General features: G+C 57.8%; 2 protein-coding genes across 2 annotated transcripts in view; one reads left to right on the top strand and one right to left on the bottom strand.

Annotated features, from left to right (window-relative positions):
- Positions 1-19,473, top strand: part of LOC144721476 (insulin-like growth factor-binding protein-like 1) — a 35,760-nt gene that overhangs the window by 10,883 nt on the left and 5,404 nt on the right. The gene's annotated exons all lie outside the window — the stretch shown is intronic.
- On the bottom strand, positions 5,297-17,476 carry LOC144721475 (uncharacterized). The gene is made up of 5 exons (XM_078599110.1): positions 17,245-17,476; positions 16,772-17,044; positions 9,023-9,229; positions 7,638-7,731; positions 5,297-5,757 (listed from the first exon to the last, which is right to left on the bottom strand). Exons 2-5 carry the CDS (start codon positions 16,919-16,921, stop codon positions 5,732-5,734), a joined length of 477 nt encoding a protein of 158 aa, XP_078455236.1. The 5' UTR covers positions 16,922-17,044; positions 17,245-17,476; the 3' UTR covers positions 5,297-5,731.

The following is a 19,473-nucleotide window of genomic DNA, read 5'->3' as shown; positions in this document are numbered from 1 at the left end:
ATAGAACCTGGTTTCGGTATGTAAACATCGAGGCGGCCCGGCGTGGTGCTGGCGACCCACCCTTGTGAGCCGTGCGGACATGCATAGCACTTGTCCCCAACAGTCTGATGAGGCTATACGGTGCTTCTTTGTCGACAGTGTGTGTGCGTGTGCGCGAGTTTGTGTTGACGTGAATTTCTAAGCGCGAGTGTGCACACGCGGAGTCCCGGGGGGCTGATGGGAGGGGGGGTAGCGGGTTTTTCTGGGGTTAGGGGTGTGCAGGGGAGGGGGGGTGAGGCGGGGGTGGGGGGTTATGGTTGTGAAGCGGGGGGGGGGCATGCTTCTGGATGTGGCCCAACCCCGCACAGAGCCGCGATTGTTGCGAGGATTCCGCGTCCTCCTGCGTCGTCACTCGGCAGCCGCAGCCGTTAGCATCCGCGGAGGGGAGGGGGGGGGGCGCGCCTGCACTGGTGAACAAATGGGGGGCACCTCCCAGGAAACAGCGGGGGGGCGGTGCTCATCTCCAGTGGTGGAAATTCCACATTCCTATGGCCAGGGCTTATTTGCTCACGGAATTGTTGTTGCTGTTGCGGTTCGCCGCGAGACTGTAAGAAGTGGCGCGTGGCTACGAGCCTCCGCAGTCACAGCCAGAGGCTGTCGAACATTAAACCTGTCGATGGTGAGCATGGGAGGGACATTTGCGAGGAAAGTCACTCAATAAAAATGACAATGACAATAACAATGACCACTGTTGGACGAAGGGCTCACCATGTCAGTTATGTGGGGCTATGTGGCCATACTTCACCACACTGGTCAGTGAGGTTTGAATATCGCTCCCCACTCATGTTAGCCATGGCCAGGAATCGAACTTGGGGGCTAGGATCAGAGCGCGGTCTGCTCACCGCTGCATATGGCGGTGTGTGTGTGTGGGAGTGTCTTTGATCTCAGTCTATTCCGGCTTCATGGTGAGTCTTTGTCTGGAGAGCGGTGGGGTCGCCGTTAGCGCGCTCCGCTGTGAACCTGGCGACCGGAGTTCGATTCCCGCCCACGGCCAACACCAGTGACAATCATCCGAACCGGTTATGGGTCTCCCCTAGGTCGACTCAGCCTAAACACGAGTCATTGGAGCGATGAGTAAACATCTTCACTGGGGAGACAAAGGCGTTAGGGCGTATCCCGTGCCGGCCTTCACAGGTGCTCGCTAACAGCACTTGCCCCAACAGTCTGTTAAGGCTATACGGGGGATCTTTGGCGATGTGAATCTATGTGAGTGTATGCGAGTTGAAGGAGTCTGTGTGGGGCGAATTATTTCTTTGGAGGGACTTTAACCGTGAAATTGCATTAATAATACTGGAAGCCAGTCGACCTCAACGCCTAACTGGTTACTCAGTGATCGATAACCTTCGGTGACTATGAGACGTTATTATATTTCATCTCTCCGGCGCGTTACCTTAATTCAACTCTCACGCATCGAGGCAGCAACATTGAAAGCTCACGTAAGGAAATGCCCAACTAGAACCCCCCACGGTCACATGCCCCGAATGCTGCATCCGCTGGCTTTAAATATCGCAGGCCAGACCAAAAAGCCCCCCGGCGTTTATCTGACAGTGTTTTGAATGCGTCCCAAGACGATAATGACGACGATTATGACGATGTTGATGATGATATTGATGATGATGTTGATGATGATGTTGATGATGTTGTTGTTGATGATGATGATGATGTTGATGATGTTGTTGATGATGATGTTGATGATGATGTTGATGTCCGCCTTGCCGCACGGGGGATCCGAGCTCGCCGCACGCGGTGCGAGGAGTGGGGGGGGCGGACGGCGCGTGGCACGAGCAGAGCCCCACGACCCACGGGGACATTGCGCCGTGCAGCTCCGCTACTCGGCCACGAGAATATTTATTTTATTTCCAAAGAATGAACACGTGGACACTCGCCCAGTGTGGCCTTATGGGAGGAAGTGTGACGTATGTACGTATGACACTCTTTCACACCGTACGTCGCCAACCGTGCTCATCGGAGGTGCGGGAAATGTACAGTGATAGGCGACGTTTCGGGCAATGGCCCTTGTTGATAGCACATCAGTCACTTGTGTAAAGGACTGCTCGTGTGTAAATGCACGTAAGGGGACTTGCACACCAGGGCAGCCAAACACCCCTCCCCCGCCGCAACCCTCGTCAGTGGCTCTGGCACGGAGTCCCAACATTACAACTCCCCGAGCCCACCCGACACCAGCACTGCGATTGCGACCGTGATCTCCCGGGGTGCACCCCCACCCCCCATTCCCTTCTTACCCCTCCCCTCCGCGGCGCCTGGAGGAGCGATAAGGGGGGGGAGGAGGAGGCGGGAGAAGTCTCCCCTGGCGCGCTCCTCCCGGCAGGAGCCGCGTCGGAATCTCCGCGGAGATCGCCCCCCCCCACCTGCCCCACCCACCTCCCCCCCCGCCCTACCGACCCCCCCCCCCACCGAACCCCCCCCCCCCACCGAACTCCCCCCCGCCCTACCCCCCCCCCCACCGACTCCGCACCCCCACCGACCCCCCCCCGCCCCCACTCCCGGATCGTTCGCTATTAGCGGAAAACTCTGACGGAAGTTCAAAGTGGTGCTGACCGGGTTGACGATGACCCTTTTGCGTGGAGATAATCACCATCGCCACCCTCGGCCGTGGTCGATCCACTGCTGGATGAAAGTTTCCTCAAACCGCCGCAGCCGGCGGCACATGAAGTGATGTCCTCGCTCCATCTCCTCAGTGGATGCCCGACACGGTGTGTGGCGGCCTTCATCCCGCAACGGGTCGCCAATGGGCTGTGATTGGGGTCCTTGGTCGCAGCAGTCTCGGCTGGGCTTCTTACCTCGGTTCAGAGCCGACGTTCAGAACGCTTCAGCGACGCGCGGTTGGAGCGCTCGCCACGAGGTCGGCCAAACATCCCAATGCAGAGTAGGACCGTCTCGAAACCCAGCCTCGGGAAGCGGCAAGGCTTTCAGTTATGTAACGATCGAAACGTTGCTGCTAACAAATGTGTGACTCTACCGTGCTCTCTTACGGGGTAGAGTGCGTGAGTGCACGCGTAGCCTCGTGTGCTCACACGCGCCCCGGGCGTGCGCTCTGCCAGCTCCGTCCCGCACTCTCGGAAGCCGTCGCGCTCTTCACGCGGGTGCGGACAATCCGAGTTTCGCAGTGTGCCCACTCACCCGGCAAGAGTGTTTGTGTGGGTGGGTGTGGGTGGGTGGGTGTGGGTGTGTGTGGGTGTGTGTGTGTGGGTGTTTGTGTGGGTGTGGGTGTACGCGCCCTACCAATTGCGCTACGAATCCGGCGACCCGAGTTCGATTCGCGCTCACGGCCAACACCAGTGACGATTCTCTGAACGGGTACTAGGCCTCGCCTAGGTCGACTCAGCCACACTACGAGGGCGCCAAAGGTGGCCGGGCGTGGTGTTGGCCCTCGTGTTCCGTGCCGGCCTTCTTAGGTGATCGCTAATAGCACTTGCCCCAACACTCTGTTAAGGCTACGCAGGGGATCTTTGTGTTACATTGTGCACGCAAAACCCAGGTGTGCACGGGCCAAATAGCACTCCAACGGTGTGCGAACTCACCCGGCGAGCGCATCACCCCCTGCCACGGTGAGCGAGTGAGTGTGCGTGCATTACACCCTGCCACGGTGAGTGGGTGAGTGTGCGTGCATCACACCCTGCCACGGTGAGTGGGTGAGTGTGCGCGCATCACACCCTGCCACGGTGAGTGGGTGAGTGTGCGCGCATCACACCCTGCCACGGTGAGTGGGTGAGTGTGCGTGCATCACACCCTGCCACGGTGAGTGGGTGAATGTGCGTGCATCACACCCTGCCACGGTGAGTGGGTGAATGTGCGTGCATCACACCCTGCCACGGTGAGTGGGTGAATGTGCGTGCATCACACCCTGCCACGGTGAGTGGGTGAATGTGCGTGCATCACACCCTGCCACGGCGAGCTGCAAGTCGCTGCGTGATGCCGGGTGTCGTAGACTCCGGGGCGACGGGGGCGGTGCTGACGAGGTGATTAAGGACCCCAGTGCGAAGAAGACGAAGAAGTTTAATTATCAGAGCGGTCACGTGCGGCGGGGCGGATAGATGGGAGTCATTAAGGCCGCATGAGCCGCGATGAACGCCGCGGCCCGCCACGAGAGGCCGCCCTCTGCGCTCGGCGGCGAAGGGAGCCGCCCCCTGTGAGCCTGCAGCAGTCGTTCGCTCTCTCGTTCTCTCGCTCAGCTGCCCACACATCCGTTCACACACCCACGACTCCGCTCACAGACGCACCGACTTACTCACCCACTCACTCCCACCCCACCACCCACCCACTCACTCATCCACTCCCCCATCCACTCACCCACCCATCCAAAAAACAAAGGTTCACCCCGTATAGCCTGAACAGTCTGTTGGGGCAAGTGCTGTCAGCGAGCACCTACGAAGGTCGGCACGGCACACGACGGGATGTGGGTGGCCAACAAACACCACGCCCGACCGCCTTTGTCTCCCACCCACTCACCGACGCACACACTCAGTCCAGTGGGGCGAGACGCGCGTGCGAGAGGGAGAGGCGCAGGGCTGGCACTGAGCGGGGATCGTTGTGGGTATTGTTTACGTGTTTACACGATCGTTGTGGGTATTGTTTACGTGTTTACACGATCATTGTGGGTATCGTTTACACCAGGGCTCGGCAATCAAAACAAGAAGAGTCATTTATTTTTTCAAATTTGCCGCAATGCTTGTGAACACGAGACGGTGAGTCCCTTCGTAGACAACGTCCCGAGGTAGCGGTCCTTAACGAGCCTCATGTTGCCGACCCCTGGGCTACACGAACACAGTGCCGGATTCATTATCCTCGTAACACAAGTAGCTACTACATGTGTAGCAGCTACATAAGTAGTAGCTCCATAAGTAGTAGCTACGGGCCACGTACTTTCAAGGGCCCCGCGCTAAATGCTGTCAAACCATCAATTCCGGTTCGGTGATTCTGCACTTGGCTCTATTACTATAGTACTACACTGCCTTCAACTTTTACGAACGACTGGGTGTTTAAGGTGAGCGATTTGTCGTATTATCTGGCTGTATAGCAAATGAAAAAATACAATTACTTTACTATGCAAGTAAAAAATGTCTGTTTTAATATTTACTTTAAAAAAATGTAGGGCCCCTTTATAGCATATGCTGCAGGCCCCACACTAGCTTAATCCAGCACTACATGGACACCATCGTTGGTGTTGTCTACACGGGCACCATCACAGGTCACCCGAGGGGTTCACTAAAGCGCTGTGACTGCAAGGCACGGGGAGTTGATGATTTTCAGAGTTTATTATCTCAGCTGGCGAGGACCCATTGAGCTCAGCAGCTCTCTCACAAAGACGACCATAGAACATGGCCGTTGGCAGTGGCTGGTGTGTGTGTGTAAGTGTGCGTGTGTAAGTGTGTGTAAGTGTGTAAGTGTGTAAGTGTGCGTGTGTGTAAGTGTGTTTGTGTATTTGTGTGTGAGTGGGGTTGTTAGCGTGTGTAGTGTGTGTATGTGAGTGGGGTTGTTGGTGTGTGTAGTGTGAGTGTGGTTGTTGGTGTGTGTAGTGTGTGTGTGTGAGTGGGGTTGTTGGTGTGTGTAGTGTGTGTGTGTGAGTGGGGTTGTTGGTGTGTGTAGTGTGTGTGTGTGAGTGGGGTTGTCCCTGCGCTCGCCTCTTCCTCGGCACAGCGCAGACCTCCATCCAGCTCCCGGCTCCTTCCCTTTATATCTCCTCGAGTCCCAGCTCCTCTGCCGGGGAAGGGACACGGCACGTGCCCTCTCCGTGACCACGCGGCGCTTTCTCCTTCTCCGCGTGGTCAGGGCCCAAACCCCAGAGTACACGCGCATCGACAACCACGACAGCATCAACAACAGCCACCGCATCAACAACAACCACGTCATCATCATCATCAACAACCACTACAGCATCAACAGCCACTACAGCATCAACAACCACATCATCAACAACCACAACAGCATCAACACCCACCACATCATCAACAACCACAACAGCATCAACACCCACCACAGCATCAACACCCACCACAGCATCAACACCCACAACAGCATCAACACCCACCACATTATCAACACCCACCACATTATCAACAACCAGCACAGCAGCAGCAACAACCACATCATCAACAACCACAACAGCATCAACACCCACCACATCATCAACACCCACCACATCATCAACACCCACCACATCATCAACACCCACCACATCATCAACACCCACCACATCATCAACAACCACAACAGCATCAACACCCACCACATCATCAACAACCACCACATCATCAACAACCACAACAGCATCAACACCCACCACATCATCAACAACCACAACAGCATCAACACCCACCACAGCATCAACACCCACCACAGCATCAACACCCACAACAGCATCAACACCCACCACATTATCAACACCCACCACATTATCAACAACCAGCACAGCAGCAGCAACAACCACATCATCAACAACCACAACAGCATCAACACCCACCACATCATCAACACCCACCACATCATCAACACCCACCACATCATCAACAACCACAACAGCATCAACACCCACCACATCATCAACACCCACCACATCATCAACAACCACTACAGCATCAACACCCTGCAATCGTGATGAGCCCCAAAGGGGAACACGCATTTCGGAGCGCATCAGCAAAAATATGGCACGGACAGCGGACCCGGGATCATTGTGAACCCAATTGAGGAGTGGTTGGGTCATCTTCCGTGACGTCCACACGCGCACGCCCGTGGTGCCTCCATCACCAGCGATGGGGCACATGGCCCGGTGCGTCGCATCTCCTCCGACCTCTGTCAAGGCACGAATGCGGCCCCGTGGTCGCGTGCATTTTTCTCCGGGTCCTCCAGTTTCCCCTCCACATTTAGAATCAACGTGCGTTCATAGTATATGGCTGCGATACATTTCCACGTGACAAGCCACTTCGTTGAGCTATCATTTGTAGCCAGGTCGCTTCTGAAAAATTGCTTTTTGAGACTAGGCTCCAGCGAAAGCTGTCTCTGGTGTGGACCAATCAGTTTCAAAGACAATGCATATATTATCAGAGTATTTTTTTTGCATTCTGACCACAAGTATTGTGGTTAATGCAGACATGATTCCTTGTAAAAGGTTTCAGTTTGGTGTTTTAACATCTTAACACCTGTTTTGTTGCCAGAAAAAAGGGGAAAACCTATTCTCATATGTTGGTACTGGCAAAGAAGGTCCCATGATGTAACATGAATTTAGTTTGAGTGTGGTTGCTCTCTGTCCGAGTGGTGGTGGTCGTAGTGGTGGTAGTGGTGGTGGTGATGGTAGTAGTGGTGGTAGTGATGGTGGTAGTGGTGGTGGTGGTAGTGGTGGTAGTGGTGGTGGTAGTGGTGGTAGTGGTGGTAGTGGTGGTGGTAGTGGTGGTAGTGATGGTGGTGGTGGTAGTGGTGGTGTAGTGGTGGTGTAGTGGTAGTGGCGGTAGTGGCGGTAGTGGCGGTAGTGGTGGTGGTAGTGGTGGTGGTGATGGTGGTGGTAGTGGTAGTGGCGGTAGTGGTGGTGGTGGTGGTAGTGGTGGTGGTAGTGCCGTCACGGTGCCACCTCCACCGGGCCTCACCGATCAGGGACTTCTTTCCGATGTCCTCCAGCGCTGCTCTCAGTGCTGTCCCGCGTTTCTCCTTCTCTGCCCGGCAGTTCCAGTAGCGAAGGACCTGGGGGAGCCGGGGGGGAGTCGGGGGTGGGGGGGGAGCCGGGGGGAGAACCGGGGGGGAGTCGGGGGTGGGGGGGGGAGCCGGGGGGAGAACCGGGGGGGAGTCGGGGGTGGGGGGGGGAGCCGGGGGGAGCCGGGGGGGGGCGCCGGGAGAACAAAGGGAGGAGAGAGAGCGAAGCGGGGGGGGGGGTGAGCCCTGGATCTCACGGACGGACGGGCAGGGCCAGGGTCATGAAGGCGTGACAATTCTGTGGCCTGGGGTAGAAGGGACTGGGGTCCATTCGGGAGGGGATTGGATCCCATTATCTCCGTGTCTGGGGGCAGAGAGGCGTGCAAAGCGCGGCGTTGATGGGGAGGCTCAGGGGTTGGGGGGGGGGAGATGCAAACACGACGGTGGCGATGGGAGATGGAGGTTGCTGATGGCAGATGGCAGCGACTTGGAGGTCATGGAACATGGAGGCGGTCAGGAGACCGCTGAGAGTGAGGAGGGAATCTCCAATGTGAGAAAGTCGTGTGGTGTTCGGCACTTGGAGGGAGCAAAGCCGAGGTGGCACGGAACACACGAGCCAACTAACAACACCTAACCCCCCCACCCCCCACCACTTTCACTACCGATCACCTCTCGCTGGTGCTAGTGGGAAGGGGGGTGGGGGCAGACGCGTGCGGAGAGGGGCCCGTGTTGTTACGACGCTTTGTTTGGGCACGCGGGGAGGGCACGCGGGGGTGGTGTGGGGCGCCTGGACCCGCATCTCGCCCTGTGAGCCAGGGAGAGGCGACTCCGTGGCTCGACTCCACCACGTGTTGCCGTGTGGCCGGCACGGTCCCAGTGGATTCAGGACGGCTATCCCTGGCATCCTGAAACTTTGGTGAAAAATTGGGATTTTGTCCAGGGTTTAAAATCCCCTAACCTCATACTCGCGACTCGTGTGGGCCACCGTAGACACGGGCAGTCCCACAATTAGGTGCAATTTAAATGTGCAATGTCATCACCTGTGTAAATGGTGTCTAATTACACAGCTCAAGGTAATTGGTAATTTGTATCTAATCACATTTCCGCGAGTCATTTGTAATGGATTTTGCCATTCTCTGGGGGAGTGGGTGGGGCTGGTAGTGTAGCGGGCGGGGCCTGATATAAGCAGAGGGACATCGGAGACCCAGGGCACACCTCGTGACCACGCAGCTGGTTAACCCAGACCTGGTGACCCGCACACGGTGACGCGTGACCCCGGTGACCCCACACCCAATGACCCGTGGCCCCATACCCGGTAACCTGGTGACCCTTGACCCCGTACCTGGTAGACGCACTCGGCGACCCCGTCGCGCAGCGCGTGGTTGTAGTGGATGTTGTCGATGATGTGGTCAGGGACGAGGAGGGCGCGGGCGAACGCGCGCCACTTGGGCCCCACCTCCTCGCTCAGGGCCCTCATCTTGGCTCGCAGGGGGTCCTTCTCCTTCTCCTCGTCATCGTCAGCGCTCTGGCGCAGGATCTTGGTGTCCATCTGCGGCAGGGCCACGCGCACGCGTTAACCCCACCCGCCCGCCCGCTTTGTGACCGCCCGCTTTGTGAATCCACTGCTGGATGAATGCTCTGGCACGCCGCGTCGGGTGTGCGGGTGAAGTGCTGGGGATGTTACCCGCCACTAACGTTAGCCCTGGCTGGGAATCAATCGCAGGTGGCTGGGTTACTCGCGCAATGTGCTAACCACTGCGCCAGTGCTCACCCGCCACCAAGACAAAGATCCCCCGTATAGCCTTGACAGACTGGTGGGGCAAGTACTGTTAGGGAGCCCCTATCAAGGCCGGCACAGTATACGAGGGGTGGGTGGCCAGAACCACGTCCGACCGCCTGACCGCCTAACCGCCTGACCGCCCAGTGGCGATGTTTTTATACACACCGCACCAGGTACTCATTTGAGTAAACCTAGGGGAGGCCCAGGACCAGTTCAGATAATTGCCACTGTTGTTGGCCGTGAGCAGGAATCGAACTCGGGTCGCCGGGCTCATAGCACAGGGCACTAACCGCTACGCCACCGCCACCCCACACACAGACACACACAAGGGATCAGGCGATTTGTTTTAAGTGCCAGGTGAACTTCAGTCACGCACGATACGCTGCTGAGGGCCATGATATATGGGCCGATGTCTCCTGCGTGACGAGAAGAGCCATGCAGGACTCAAGTCAGCGCTCAGGCTGGGGGCTGCTTTTGTGAGACGGAAAATAGTCGGACACGGGGAAACAAGCGGAAATAATAAAGGCTCCAAACATCAGAGAGATTGCTTAGATGTATTAAAATTGCGTATGAATTTTTAAAGGAATATGAAAGACCTTTGCCTCGGCTCCATCTCGGCTCCATCTCTTGGATCTCCCCAGGGAGCGCCGTGTTTGTTCCTACCGGCTGATTGCCGGCTCACAGACTCTCGCTTCCACATCCTCCTCCACTCCGAACCAACCCTTTCCCCCCTCCTTCCTGTCTCTGTACTCTCTCCTTCCTCACCCCCCCCCCCTCCACCACCACACCAAGCGGCATCCAGCAGTGGAGGGCAGCCGCGGGCCTACAGACCCCAAGGTGGCCCCGTCCCTCAGTGCGTCATCACAGCTCTCACGCACGGCGGTGACATTCACACAAATGTGGACGTACAGCGGGAGGGGTACACACGATTTAACCCCCACCCCACCCCCCGCTTCCACCAGCCTGTCTCTCCCCGGACGTTTTGCGTCGATTGAAAGGAATATTGCATTTGGAAAATCTGACCTCGAGAAATATCACTCCCATCGCACTGGGTGAGTGTCGCTGCGTCTCACCCCTCTGCCTCTCTCTTTGTTTTCTCAGGTGTCTATCTCTCCCCATGCCTCTGTCTCTTTTTTTGTATTTCTCCGCGTGTTTCTCTCGTGTGCCTTGTGTCTCTCTGCACGTCTCTACGAGCCCGAATGGGGGGCGGGGGGGGGGCTCGATCTTCCCTCATGTTGCACAGGGCACGGGGCCTGCGGGGTGCGGCGTGGAGCCGGAGAGTTCGGGACCACGCAGCGGGAGACGGAGCCGGGGGAGCGAGAGACTCCCCACGCGCTACCAACCCCGGCCCGAGCGAGACTCCGCGCACGATCGCAGCCCCCGGCCTTGAATTAGCAACGAGGCAGAGCAAACTCGCCCCGCAGCGTCCCGGGGGCACCGCACAGCTCGCTCGCCGCAGGCGCCGCCTTGCTGCAGCAAGCGGCAGCAGGAGGAGGTGGTGATGAGATAGTGATGGGTGGTGATGGGGGTGGTGATGGGGGTGGTGATGGGGGTGGTGATGGGTGGTGATGAGGTGGTGATGGGGGTGGTGATGGGGGTGGTGATGGGGTGGTGATGGGGGTGGTGATGAGGTGGTGATGGGGTGGTGATGGGGGTGGTGATGGGGGTGGTGATGAGGTGGTGATGGGGTGGTGATGGGGGTGGTGATGGGGGTGGTGATGGGGGTGGTGATGAGGTGGTGATGGGGTGGTGATGGGGGTGGTGATGGGGTGGTGATGAGGTGGTGATGGGGGTGGTGATGGGGGTGGTGATGAGGTGGTGATGGGGTGGTGATGGGGGTGGTGATGGGGTGGTGATGGGGTGGTGATGGGGGTGGTGATGGGTGGTGATGGGGGTGGTGATGGGGGTGGTGATGGGGTGGTGATGGGGTGGTGATGGGGTGGTGATGGGGTGGTGATGGGGGTGGTGATGGGGGTGGTGATGGGGTAGTGATGGGGTGGTGATGGGGTGGTGATGGGGGTGGTGATGGGTGGTGATGGGGGTGGTGATGGGGGTGGTGATGGGGTGGTGATGGGGTGGTGATGGGGGTGGTGATGGGGTGGTGATGGGGTGGTGATGGGGGTGGTGATGGGGGTGGTGATGGGGTGGTGATGGGGTAGTGATGAGGTGGTGATGGGGTGGTGATGGGGGTGGTGATGGGGGTGGTGATGGGTGGTGATGAGGTGGTGATGGGGGTGGTGATGGGGGTAATGATGGGGTGGTGATGGGGGTGGTGATGAGGTGGTGATGGGGTGGTGATGGGGGTGGTGATGGGGGTGGTGATGAGGTGGTGATGGGGTGGTGATGGGGGTGGTGATGGGGTGGTGATGGGGTGGTGATGGGGGTGGTGATGGGTGGTGATGGGGGTGGTGATGGGGGTGGTGATGGGGTGGTGATGGGGGTGGTGATGGGGTGGTGATGGGGTGGTGATGGGGGTGGTGATGGGGGTGGTGATGGGGTGGTGATGGGGTGGTGATGAGGTGGTGATGGGGTGGTGATGGGGGTGGTGATGGGGGTGGTGATGGGGGTGGTGATGGGTGGTGATGGGTGGTGATGGGGTGGTGATGAGGTGGTGATGGGGGTGGTGATGGGGTGGTGATGGGGGTGGTGATGAGGTGGTGATGGGGTGGTGATGGGGGTGGTGATGGGGGTGGGGGTGGTGATGGGGTGGTGATGGGGGTGGTGATGAGGTGGTGATGGGGTGGTGATGGGGGTGGTGATGGGGGTGGGGGTGGTGATGGGGTGGTGATGGGGGTGGTGATGGGGTGGTGTTGGGGGTGGTGATGGGGGTGGTGATGGGGTGGTGATGGGGGTGGTGATGAGGTGGTGATGGGGTGGTGATGGGGGTGGTGATGGGGGTGGGGGTGGTGATGGCGTGGTGATGGGGGTGGTGATGGGGGTGGTGATGGGTGGTGATGGGGTGGTGATGAGGTGGTGATGGGGGTGGTGATGGGGGTGGTGATGAGGTGGTGATGGGGTGGTGATGGGGGTGGGGGTGGTGATGGGTCGCGATGGGGTGGCGCGTTAATGGGTAACCCCGGCGTGGCCGCACCGTGACATTGGCCACGGTCGACCTCCAAGGGCAACGGGAAGTTGAAGCTGCCCGCCGGGGGACGGAAAGGGCAGCGCGGGGGTGGGGGCAGGCGACTGCCCTTCCCCCAGTCGCGTGCTGTGTAGAGCGTGCCGTCATGTCGTCATCATGCCGTCATGTCGTCATCATATCATCATCAGCAGCAGCAGCAGCAGCCATGATCTCTCCGCTGCAGAATGAATGCCTCCCCCAGCTGCCGCTGCCTCACGCCTGCGAGATCGATAACGGCCTTCAATCCATCTCACCTCATTCCACGTCTTCTTCTTTTGCCGCCTCTCAAATTTGACGCCCAAGGGCAGGTAAAACAAGGCAAGTGTTAATAGTTTACATCATCTAGTTTAGATCCATGCTGCAGTTCCCCCCCCCTCTCCTCACTCCCCTCCTTCGCCTCGTGGCGCCGCGCGAGAGGCGCTGAGCCCCGTCCCCTCGCCTGCCCCAGTGGAGATGTGAGGCGACACCATCGCCAGATGCATTCGGCATCGCCCCCGGGACACGTCCCACGTTCCGAACATCCTCGTCGTCATCCCGCGAGCCGTGCGCCGTCAGTCTCGGCCGTGAAGGGGTGAATGTCTTACACGTCCGATCGTTCGTGTTGGTCAATGCTATCCCGGCATTTGGTGATGCTCCGTCGAACTGCTACGAAGGGCCATTGCCTCGTGTTTTTATAAATATTTACATTTATTTTCAAGGTCACACACACTGCTACTGACGTATGTGTTGAGTTTGTAATGCACACACATCCCTGCACTCACACACATACACTAGTTACTGTGTATACGGTAATAGCATTCCTTTATACACACGCGTTTGCGTGCGTGCGTGTGTATACACGATAATAGCTTTCGCTTGTACACACACAGGTGCGATTAGGTGTGTGTGTGTGTACCATAATAGCATTCCCTGACACACACACAACACACCGCCGTGCGTGTCTGCTGTTGTTACGTGAAATATAATTTGTGGCCAAGCAAGCAGCCCGAGCGCAGGCAGAGCCGCTGTGATGTGTCCATCAGCAGCGGAGAATTCCTCCCCGCGTCGCTCCAAGAAACCCACCGAGAATCTCGCTACAGAGCGCGGTGCCCCCCCCCCGCGCCGTTCACACAGCGCTCACAGCCCCGGTGCCACCCCACTGCTGGGCTAGAGCCTCGTAGCGGGCGTTATGTGTCCATACTTCACCGCGCTGGTCATCAGTGCGCAGTGGAACTCCTCAGGGGAGACGCTTCATCGGCCAGCACACAACCGGATGTGGCCGCCCTCCCGCAACACAACGCGCGCTCGCTGACTACAATGGGACTGCCGATTAAGCTTCCCATCACGGGGGGGGGGGGGCCTGGATGGGGGGGGGGTCTGGATGGGGGGGGTCTGGATGGGGGGGGGGGTTCTGGATGGGGGGGTCTGGATGGGGGGGGTCTGGATGGGGGGGGGGCCTGGATGGGGGTGGGTCTGGATGGGGGGGGTCTGGATGGGGGGGGGGGTCTGGATGGGGGCGGGTCTGGATGGGGGGGTCTGGATGGGGGGTCGAGGTCTTGATGGGAGGGGTCTTGATTGGGGGGGTCTGGATGGGGGGGGTTCTGGATGGGGGGGGGGGTATAATCGGTGCACGAGGGACCTCCGCCCGGGTGCAGGAAACCGGGAGAGGACGCGGCCCCCGCCCCCTCAACCCCCGCCCCTCAACCCCGGAGCGCGACGCCGCAGCCACCTCGTGGCCCCCAGCTCGGCTGCCGTGGCGGTGTCGCGAGGAGGGGCGCTGCTCTTTGTTTCGACTCGGCTCGCCGTGGTTGAGTCGGCGAGTTGGTCTGCGGTGTCGCGAGCACAGCGGTGACGCAGGACAAAGCGGCTGCTGCCCTTGAGGGGGTGATGGTGGTGGCGGGGGGCGCGGGAGGCACGGGGGGGGGGGGGCACCGCGCGGTCGAGGAAGGGACGAGGTGGGAACTGGGGATGGAGGAAGTTCGATGCCTGGAGCCCCGTGTCTCTTCCCCACTCTCCTCGCCATCTGTCGCCCACTCTCTGCTGAGGACACGTTGTCCCCGAGACGGACCAGCCCACTCCAGACCGCCGGCCAACTCGGTGATCCAGCCCACTCCATCCTCCGAGACGTCTGCCTCTCTCTGTCCTGCAAATCTAGCGCCACTCTCTGCTCCAGCCCACAAATCGTTCATAGTTTTTGCTGCAATCAATATATTACTGTACTTCTGATGAATATAAAACCACGCAATACCGTTCATCTGCCTAAGCACAATGAACCATCGGTGTATTTTTCCATGTGCTGTGTGTTCAGCGTCTCGCGTGCACACAGAAACGAGTCATGCGGCTTCCGTCACTCGTATTCGGTTTCCTGACAGTGCCCCCCTCTGTTCCGTGCTGAACCCCCCCGCCCCCCTGACCCCCCCCGCCCCCCACCCCGGGGTCTGGGTGGACGTCTGATTTTATTCCGCCTCCGCTGAGAGCCGCCACGCGCGCGGCGCCGTGGGGACGCGGAGTGGGGGAGGGAGGCCGCGCCTGCCGTGAAATCTGGCCCCGACGCGAGCGGCCTCCCAGCGTGCGGCCTGGGCTGGTGGGTGAGACTAGGGAGATTAGAGGGCCCTGTAACGACACCGCGATGGGATGCGTGCACGAGAAGCTCTGGAGTAATGAGGGGCCGCTGCCTGGCAACGGAGAGGGTGGGGATCCGGGTTGGAGAGGGGACGGCGGTTTGAGAGTCGGAACAGGGAGGCTCCCTCTTACCCTCCCCCCCTTCAGTGCGATCTTGTGGTCGACGCGAGCCCCCCATGATTGGAGGTGAGGGGCGGAGGGCGGGCGGGCACGAAGTCCGCTGGATCTGAAATCGGGGCTGGAATTTTTGCTCCCGAGACACCAGAGCCAGAGCGCGACACGGGGGCTGGGGAGGGGTTCGACTTTGTAGGATGGGGAGAACTGGAGGATTACGTTACATTAACCCGATAATTATAATAATTTCCTCGGAAAGCCATACTTTGAGGAGGGTCCTCCTACATTGGAATGTCTGGTCAATGTAATTTACACTGTTTAACACGTAGGAGGCTTTCGCGACCAATATCATCCATAATAGAGGGTTTTTGGGGTTAGATCGCATAAATATGTAAATGTCTCGTTATACCCGCCACCACCCGACACAGCCAACTAATAAGGTCTGTCACGTAAACAGAACGTGCCAATTCGTCGCTAGTACAGCACACCGGGTGTGTTGGAGAGCCAAGCCACAACATTTACAATCTGAGTACGACGTTTGGCCAGTAATTACAACTAGCTTCATCAGGCGACAGCCAGATTTGGCTGTAAATGTTGTGGCCTCTCTATTATGGGTCATGTACACTGTGTGTGTATGACGTTAGCTATGGGGGTAAACCAGGGAACCCGAAGGGAACCTTGGTTTGAACAGGGGGGCAGCATAAACACTGCACGCAGAAAGGTGCCCGAGTCACGAATCGATTCCGGGAAGTGCGTGGCCACTGCACCCTCCCCTTTGACACGGTTATATTGTTCAGATGGAATCGATACAACGTGTGCATGTTGTTGAACTTCATTCGCGCCGTACGTAGCCAATCGTGCTAATCAGAGGTCCGGGGGAAGGACAACAATGACTCAACAGCGATCACTTCCCGAACAACAACATGTATATCTCCCCGTGGGACTCTGGAACTTTGGGCTATGGGCACGTCTCGCTTACCCCCCCCACACCACACACACACTCTAGCCCCGAACTTGATTAAGCAACGTTGTTAATTACAGATACATTTAAACCATTACCAATTAACAGTCGTCTCATCAATGTTTGACTGTAGTGTCTGAGGCAAAAATGTACTCTCCCAACCGGAGGGGCGCTGTGCCCCATCAGCGGTGCGAGACTCAGGATAACCGGACCCTGCTCGTGACAATAGTCAACTAGCCCGGCATGGCAAGTCAACGAGTCCTGGATGCATACAATAAAAACGTATTATTCAACAATGCCCTTTATTTAACCAGGAAATGCTCGTGGAGTCCCAATATGTTTAGTTTTAAGTGAATCCTGCATTGGGATGTTTGGTCAATTCCAACTGTGAGGTCATCTCGCATGGAATGCGATGCCACGATTCCTCCCTGGGGCATCCTCCGTCTTAGAGGCGGAGTGGTCGGTGGTGAGTGGGGGGATGGGAGGGGGAGTTAGTGGGGGGCGGCGGCCTCACCTCGATGCTGGAGTGGGTGGTGTGGGGGTCGAGGACGGTGAGGGCGTAAAGTTTGAGCGCGAGGTCGCGCACCTCGGCGGCCGAGCCCTCGTACGTGACGTCCAGCTTGATGTGGCTCTGCACCACGGGCGCCCTCGCCTCCCGCTCCATCGCGCCGCGCCTCCTCCGTCCGCTCGCGTCGAGAAGAGACCACGCGCCGCGTCCAGTGATGTTTGTCTCACGTCTCTCTCTCTCTTCTCTCTGCAACTCGAGTTGGATGTTGGTTGCTGAGTGCTTTAGTTCGAGACCAAGAGAAACAAAAGTCGAGTTAGAGTTGACAATCGTCCAAGCCGGTGATAAGAGAGCACCATCAATCACGCTCTCTCCCCCTCGCTGTCCCCCGAAACGCGAGCTCGCGGCGCGCCGTCGGTTGACTTTAGCTTTGGGAACAAGAAAACTGGCGATGAGGAGAGGCGAGCGAAGAGGAAACTCACTTTGACGTTCGCGGGAAAGCTGCCGCGTTCTCACGCGCCTCTCCGCTCCGATGACTCCAGCCTCAGTGGCGCGCGCGCGCTCGGGGCACAGGAACTGTGGCCCCCCTCCCCAGCTGACGTGGGCGGCCCGGACTCTCTCGCTCGCATGCCAGAGAGAGCGAGCGAGCGAGAGGGCCCTCCCACCCGTGAGCTGCAGCCGGTTGGCAGAACTCACAAACACAGGGACCCTTTCACTCGACCGAGCTCACACGAGCGCGTTGGTGCGGGCTAACGCCCCGAAACGCAAACACGCAGCGTCCAGAGCGGGGGGTCGGCACGTCGGCGTGAGAGGCAGAACTTGTTTCATTCTCCCTCCTCTGGGAGAATTGCCGCCCCGTGTCGACTGAGGCTGCGACTCGGAATGGGCTCTTGGTTGGGGGTGGGGGGGGGTTGCGCTGGACTTAAATGCTCGCGCCATCGCACGCAGCACGGAAAGTTTCAGATGCGCTTCTGCGGTCGTCTGGAACGCTCTTCCTTCCGATGTTAGGAAGCCACTGCACTTCTAAACCCAGATTGAAAACTCATTTATTTAGAACTGATTTTTGTGTTCGGGTTGTTGTCCCTCCCCCGCACCTCGGATTAGCGCGTTTGGCTACGTACGGCGCGAAAGAAGTTCAACGTACATTCATACAAAGTTAAAGGCTTTATTTGGTATGTTCTTTATTTGGCATATGTTATAAAGGGGCCCTAAATACAAAAACACATACATATTAAAACACAAATGTTTTACTTGCATAGTAAAGTAATTGTATTTTCTCATTTGCTATACAGCCAGATAATACGACAAATCGCTAACATTAAACACCCAGTCGTTCATGAAAGTTGAAGGCAGTATAGTACTATAGTAATCGAGCAAGTGCAGAATCACTGAACCGGAATTGATAGCTTGAAAGCATTTAGCGCGGGGCCCTTGAAAGTGCGGGGCCCGAAGCTACTACTTATGTAGCTACTACACATGTAGCTACTACACATGTTGCTACTACACATGTAGCTACTACACATGTAGCTACTTTTGCTACTACGCTAAATATAATCCGGCACTGGGCACGCCGCGTCGCAAGGAGGAGGAGGAGGGGGTCGCGGAGCGAGGCGCTGGCGTCGTCGTGCCGCGAGGATGGGTGGGGGGGGAAGTGACGGGGGTCGCTCTCCCGGGATCCGGCGAGCCCCGAGCAGGAACTCCCGGGCCCCCAAAACTCCTCCTGCCAACAAGAAAGCCGAGGCAGCACAGCAAGCGGGACTGCATCCCCCCCCCACCCCGGGTCGCTCTACGCTGCTAGAGCAGAATTTGTTTTCCTTTTCCCTTCTCTGCACTCCTTTTTTGTATTGTTTGTTGTTATTGTTGTGACGTTCTTACCCGCCCCTACTGAGCTTTGTAGCTCATCAGCTTCCTCCATAATATTTAGTTAGAACGCGTAAGTATTAATGTGTCGTTAAACCCGCCACCACCCGACACAGCGAATTAGTAAGGGTTGTCACGTAAACAGAACGTGCCAATTCGTCTCTAGTACAGCAACACGGGCTGTGTGTTGGAGAGCCAAGCCACCACATTTACAATCTGAGCACGACGTTTCGCCAGTAATTACAACTAGCTTCATCAGGCGACAGCCAGATTTGTGGAGAAGCCCACCCGTGTCGTTCCTTAAGTAGAGGCGTAGATGTGGTGACCACACTTGTGCAAAGTGGGGGGGGGGGTTAATGAGTCAACGTACATGATACATGCTCAGTATGCAAACCCATTGATCTTCCTGCAGTAAACATTCATACTCTGATTCTGATTCGGAGCCGTCGCTAGAACGTCGCAAACAAAGAGCGGCGGCACCACCAGCTCCCGTGTGTGGCCAATGGGTGTGGATGGCAGCGAGAGCACCTCTTCAATGCGCTTGTTGCGTTAGTCACGGTTTGCTGGCGATGTAAACGCGTCCGTGTACAACTCGAATGTGGCTACCGCGGTCGGCACCAACAGCACACGGGGCAGGCGCGGCTCGGATCGAAATAGTGGTGGCAGTGGTGGTGGTGGTGGCGGCGGTGGCGGTGGTGACGGTGCAAGATCTGCGCCTCTGCTGGGAGCCGCGATTTCGAGCGTGCTGGACACCGCGCGTCGAGTCACCGTGGTCGATGTGGCCGCTGACGCCACGAGAGCCGCGTGTGTTGGGAAATTATTGATTTCGTCACAACAACAACAAAAATGTC

The sequence above is a fragment of the Lampetra planeri genome, chromosome 12 (genome assembly GCF_965212315.1).
Source record: "Lampetra planeri chromosome 12, kcLamPlan1.2.h2, whole genome shotgun sequence".
Classification (NCBI taxonomy): Eukaryota; Metazoa; Chordata; class Hyperoartia; order Petromyzontiformes; family Petromyzontidae; genus Lampetra; species Lampetra planeri.
Note: the sequence above shows the minus strand (reverse complement) of the source record. Positions and strands in the feature narration are given on the sequence as shown.

What these genes read in the sequence shown, in the direction of transcription:
- LOC144721475 (XM_078599110.1), bottom strand. Translation starts at nt 16,921, where the DNA reads ATGGAGCGGGAGGCGAGGGCGCCCGTGGTGCAGAGCCACATCAAGCTG. An exon ending in CCACCCACTCCAGCATCGAG is followed by an intron (nt 9,230 to 16,771) that starts GTGAGGCCGCCG and finishes GCCCTGCCGCAG; the next exon opens with ATGGACACCAAGATCCTGCG. An exon ending in CGGAAAGAAGTCCCTGATCG is followed by an intron (nt 5,758 to 7,637) that starts GTGAGGCCCGGT and finishes CTTCCCCGGCAG; the next exon opens with AGGAGCTGGGACTCGAGGAG.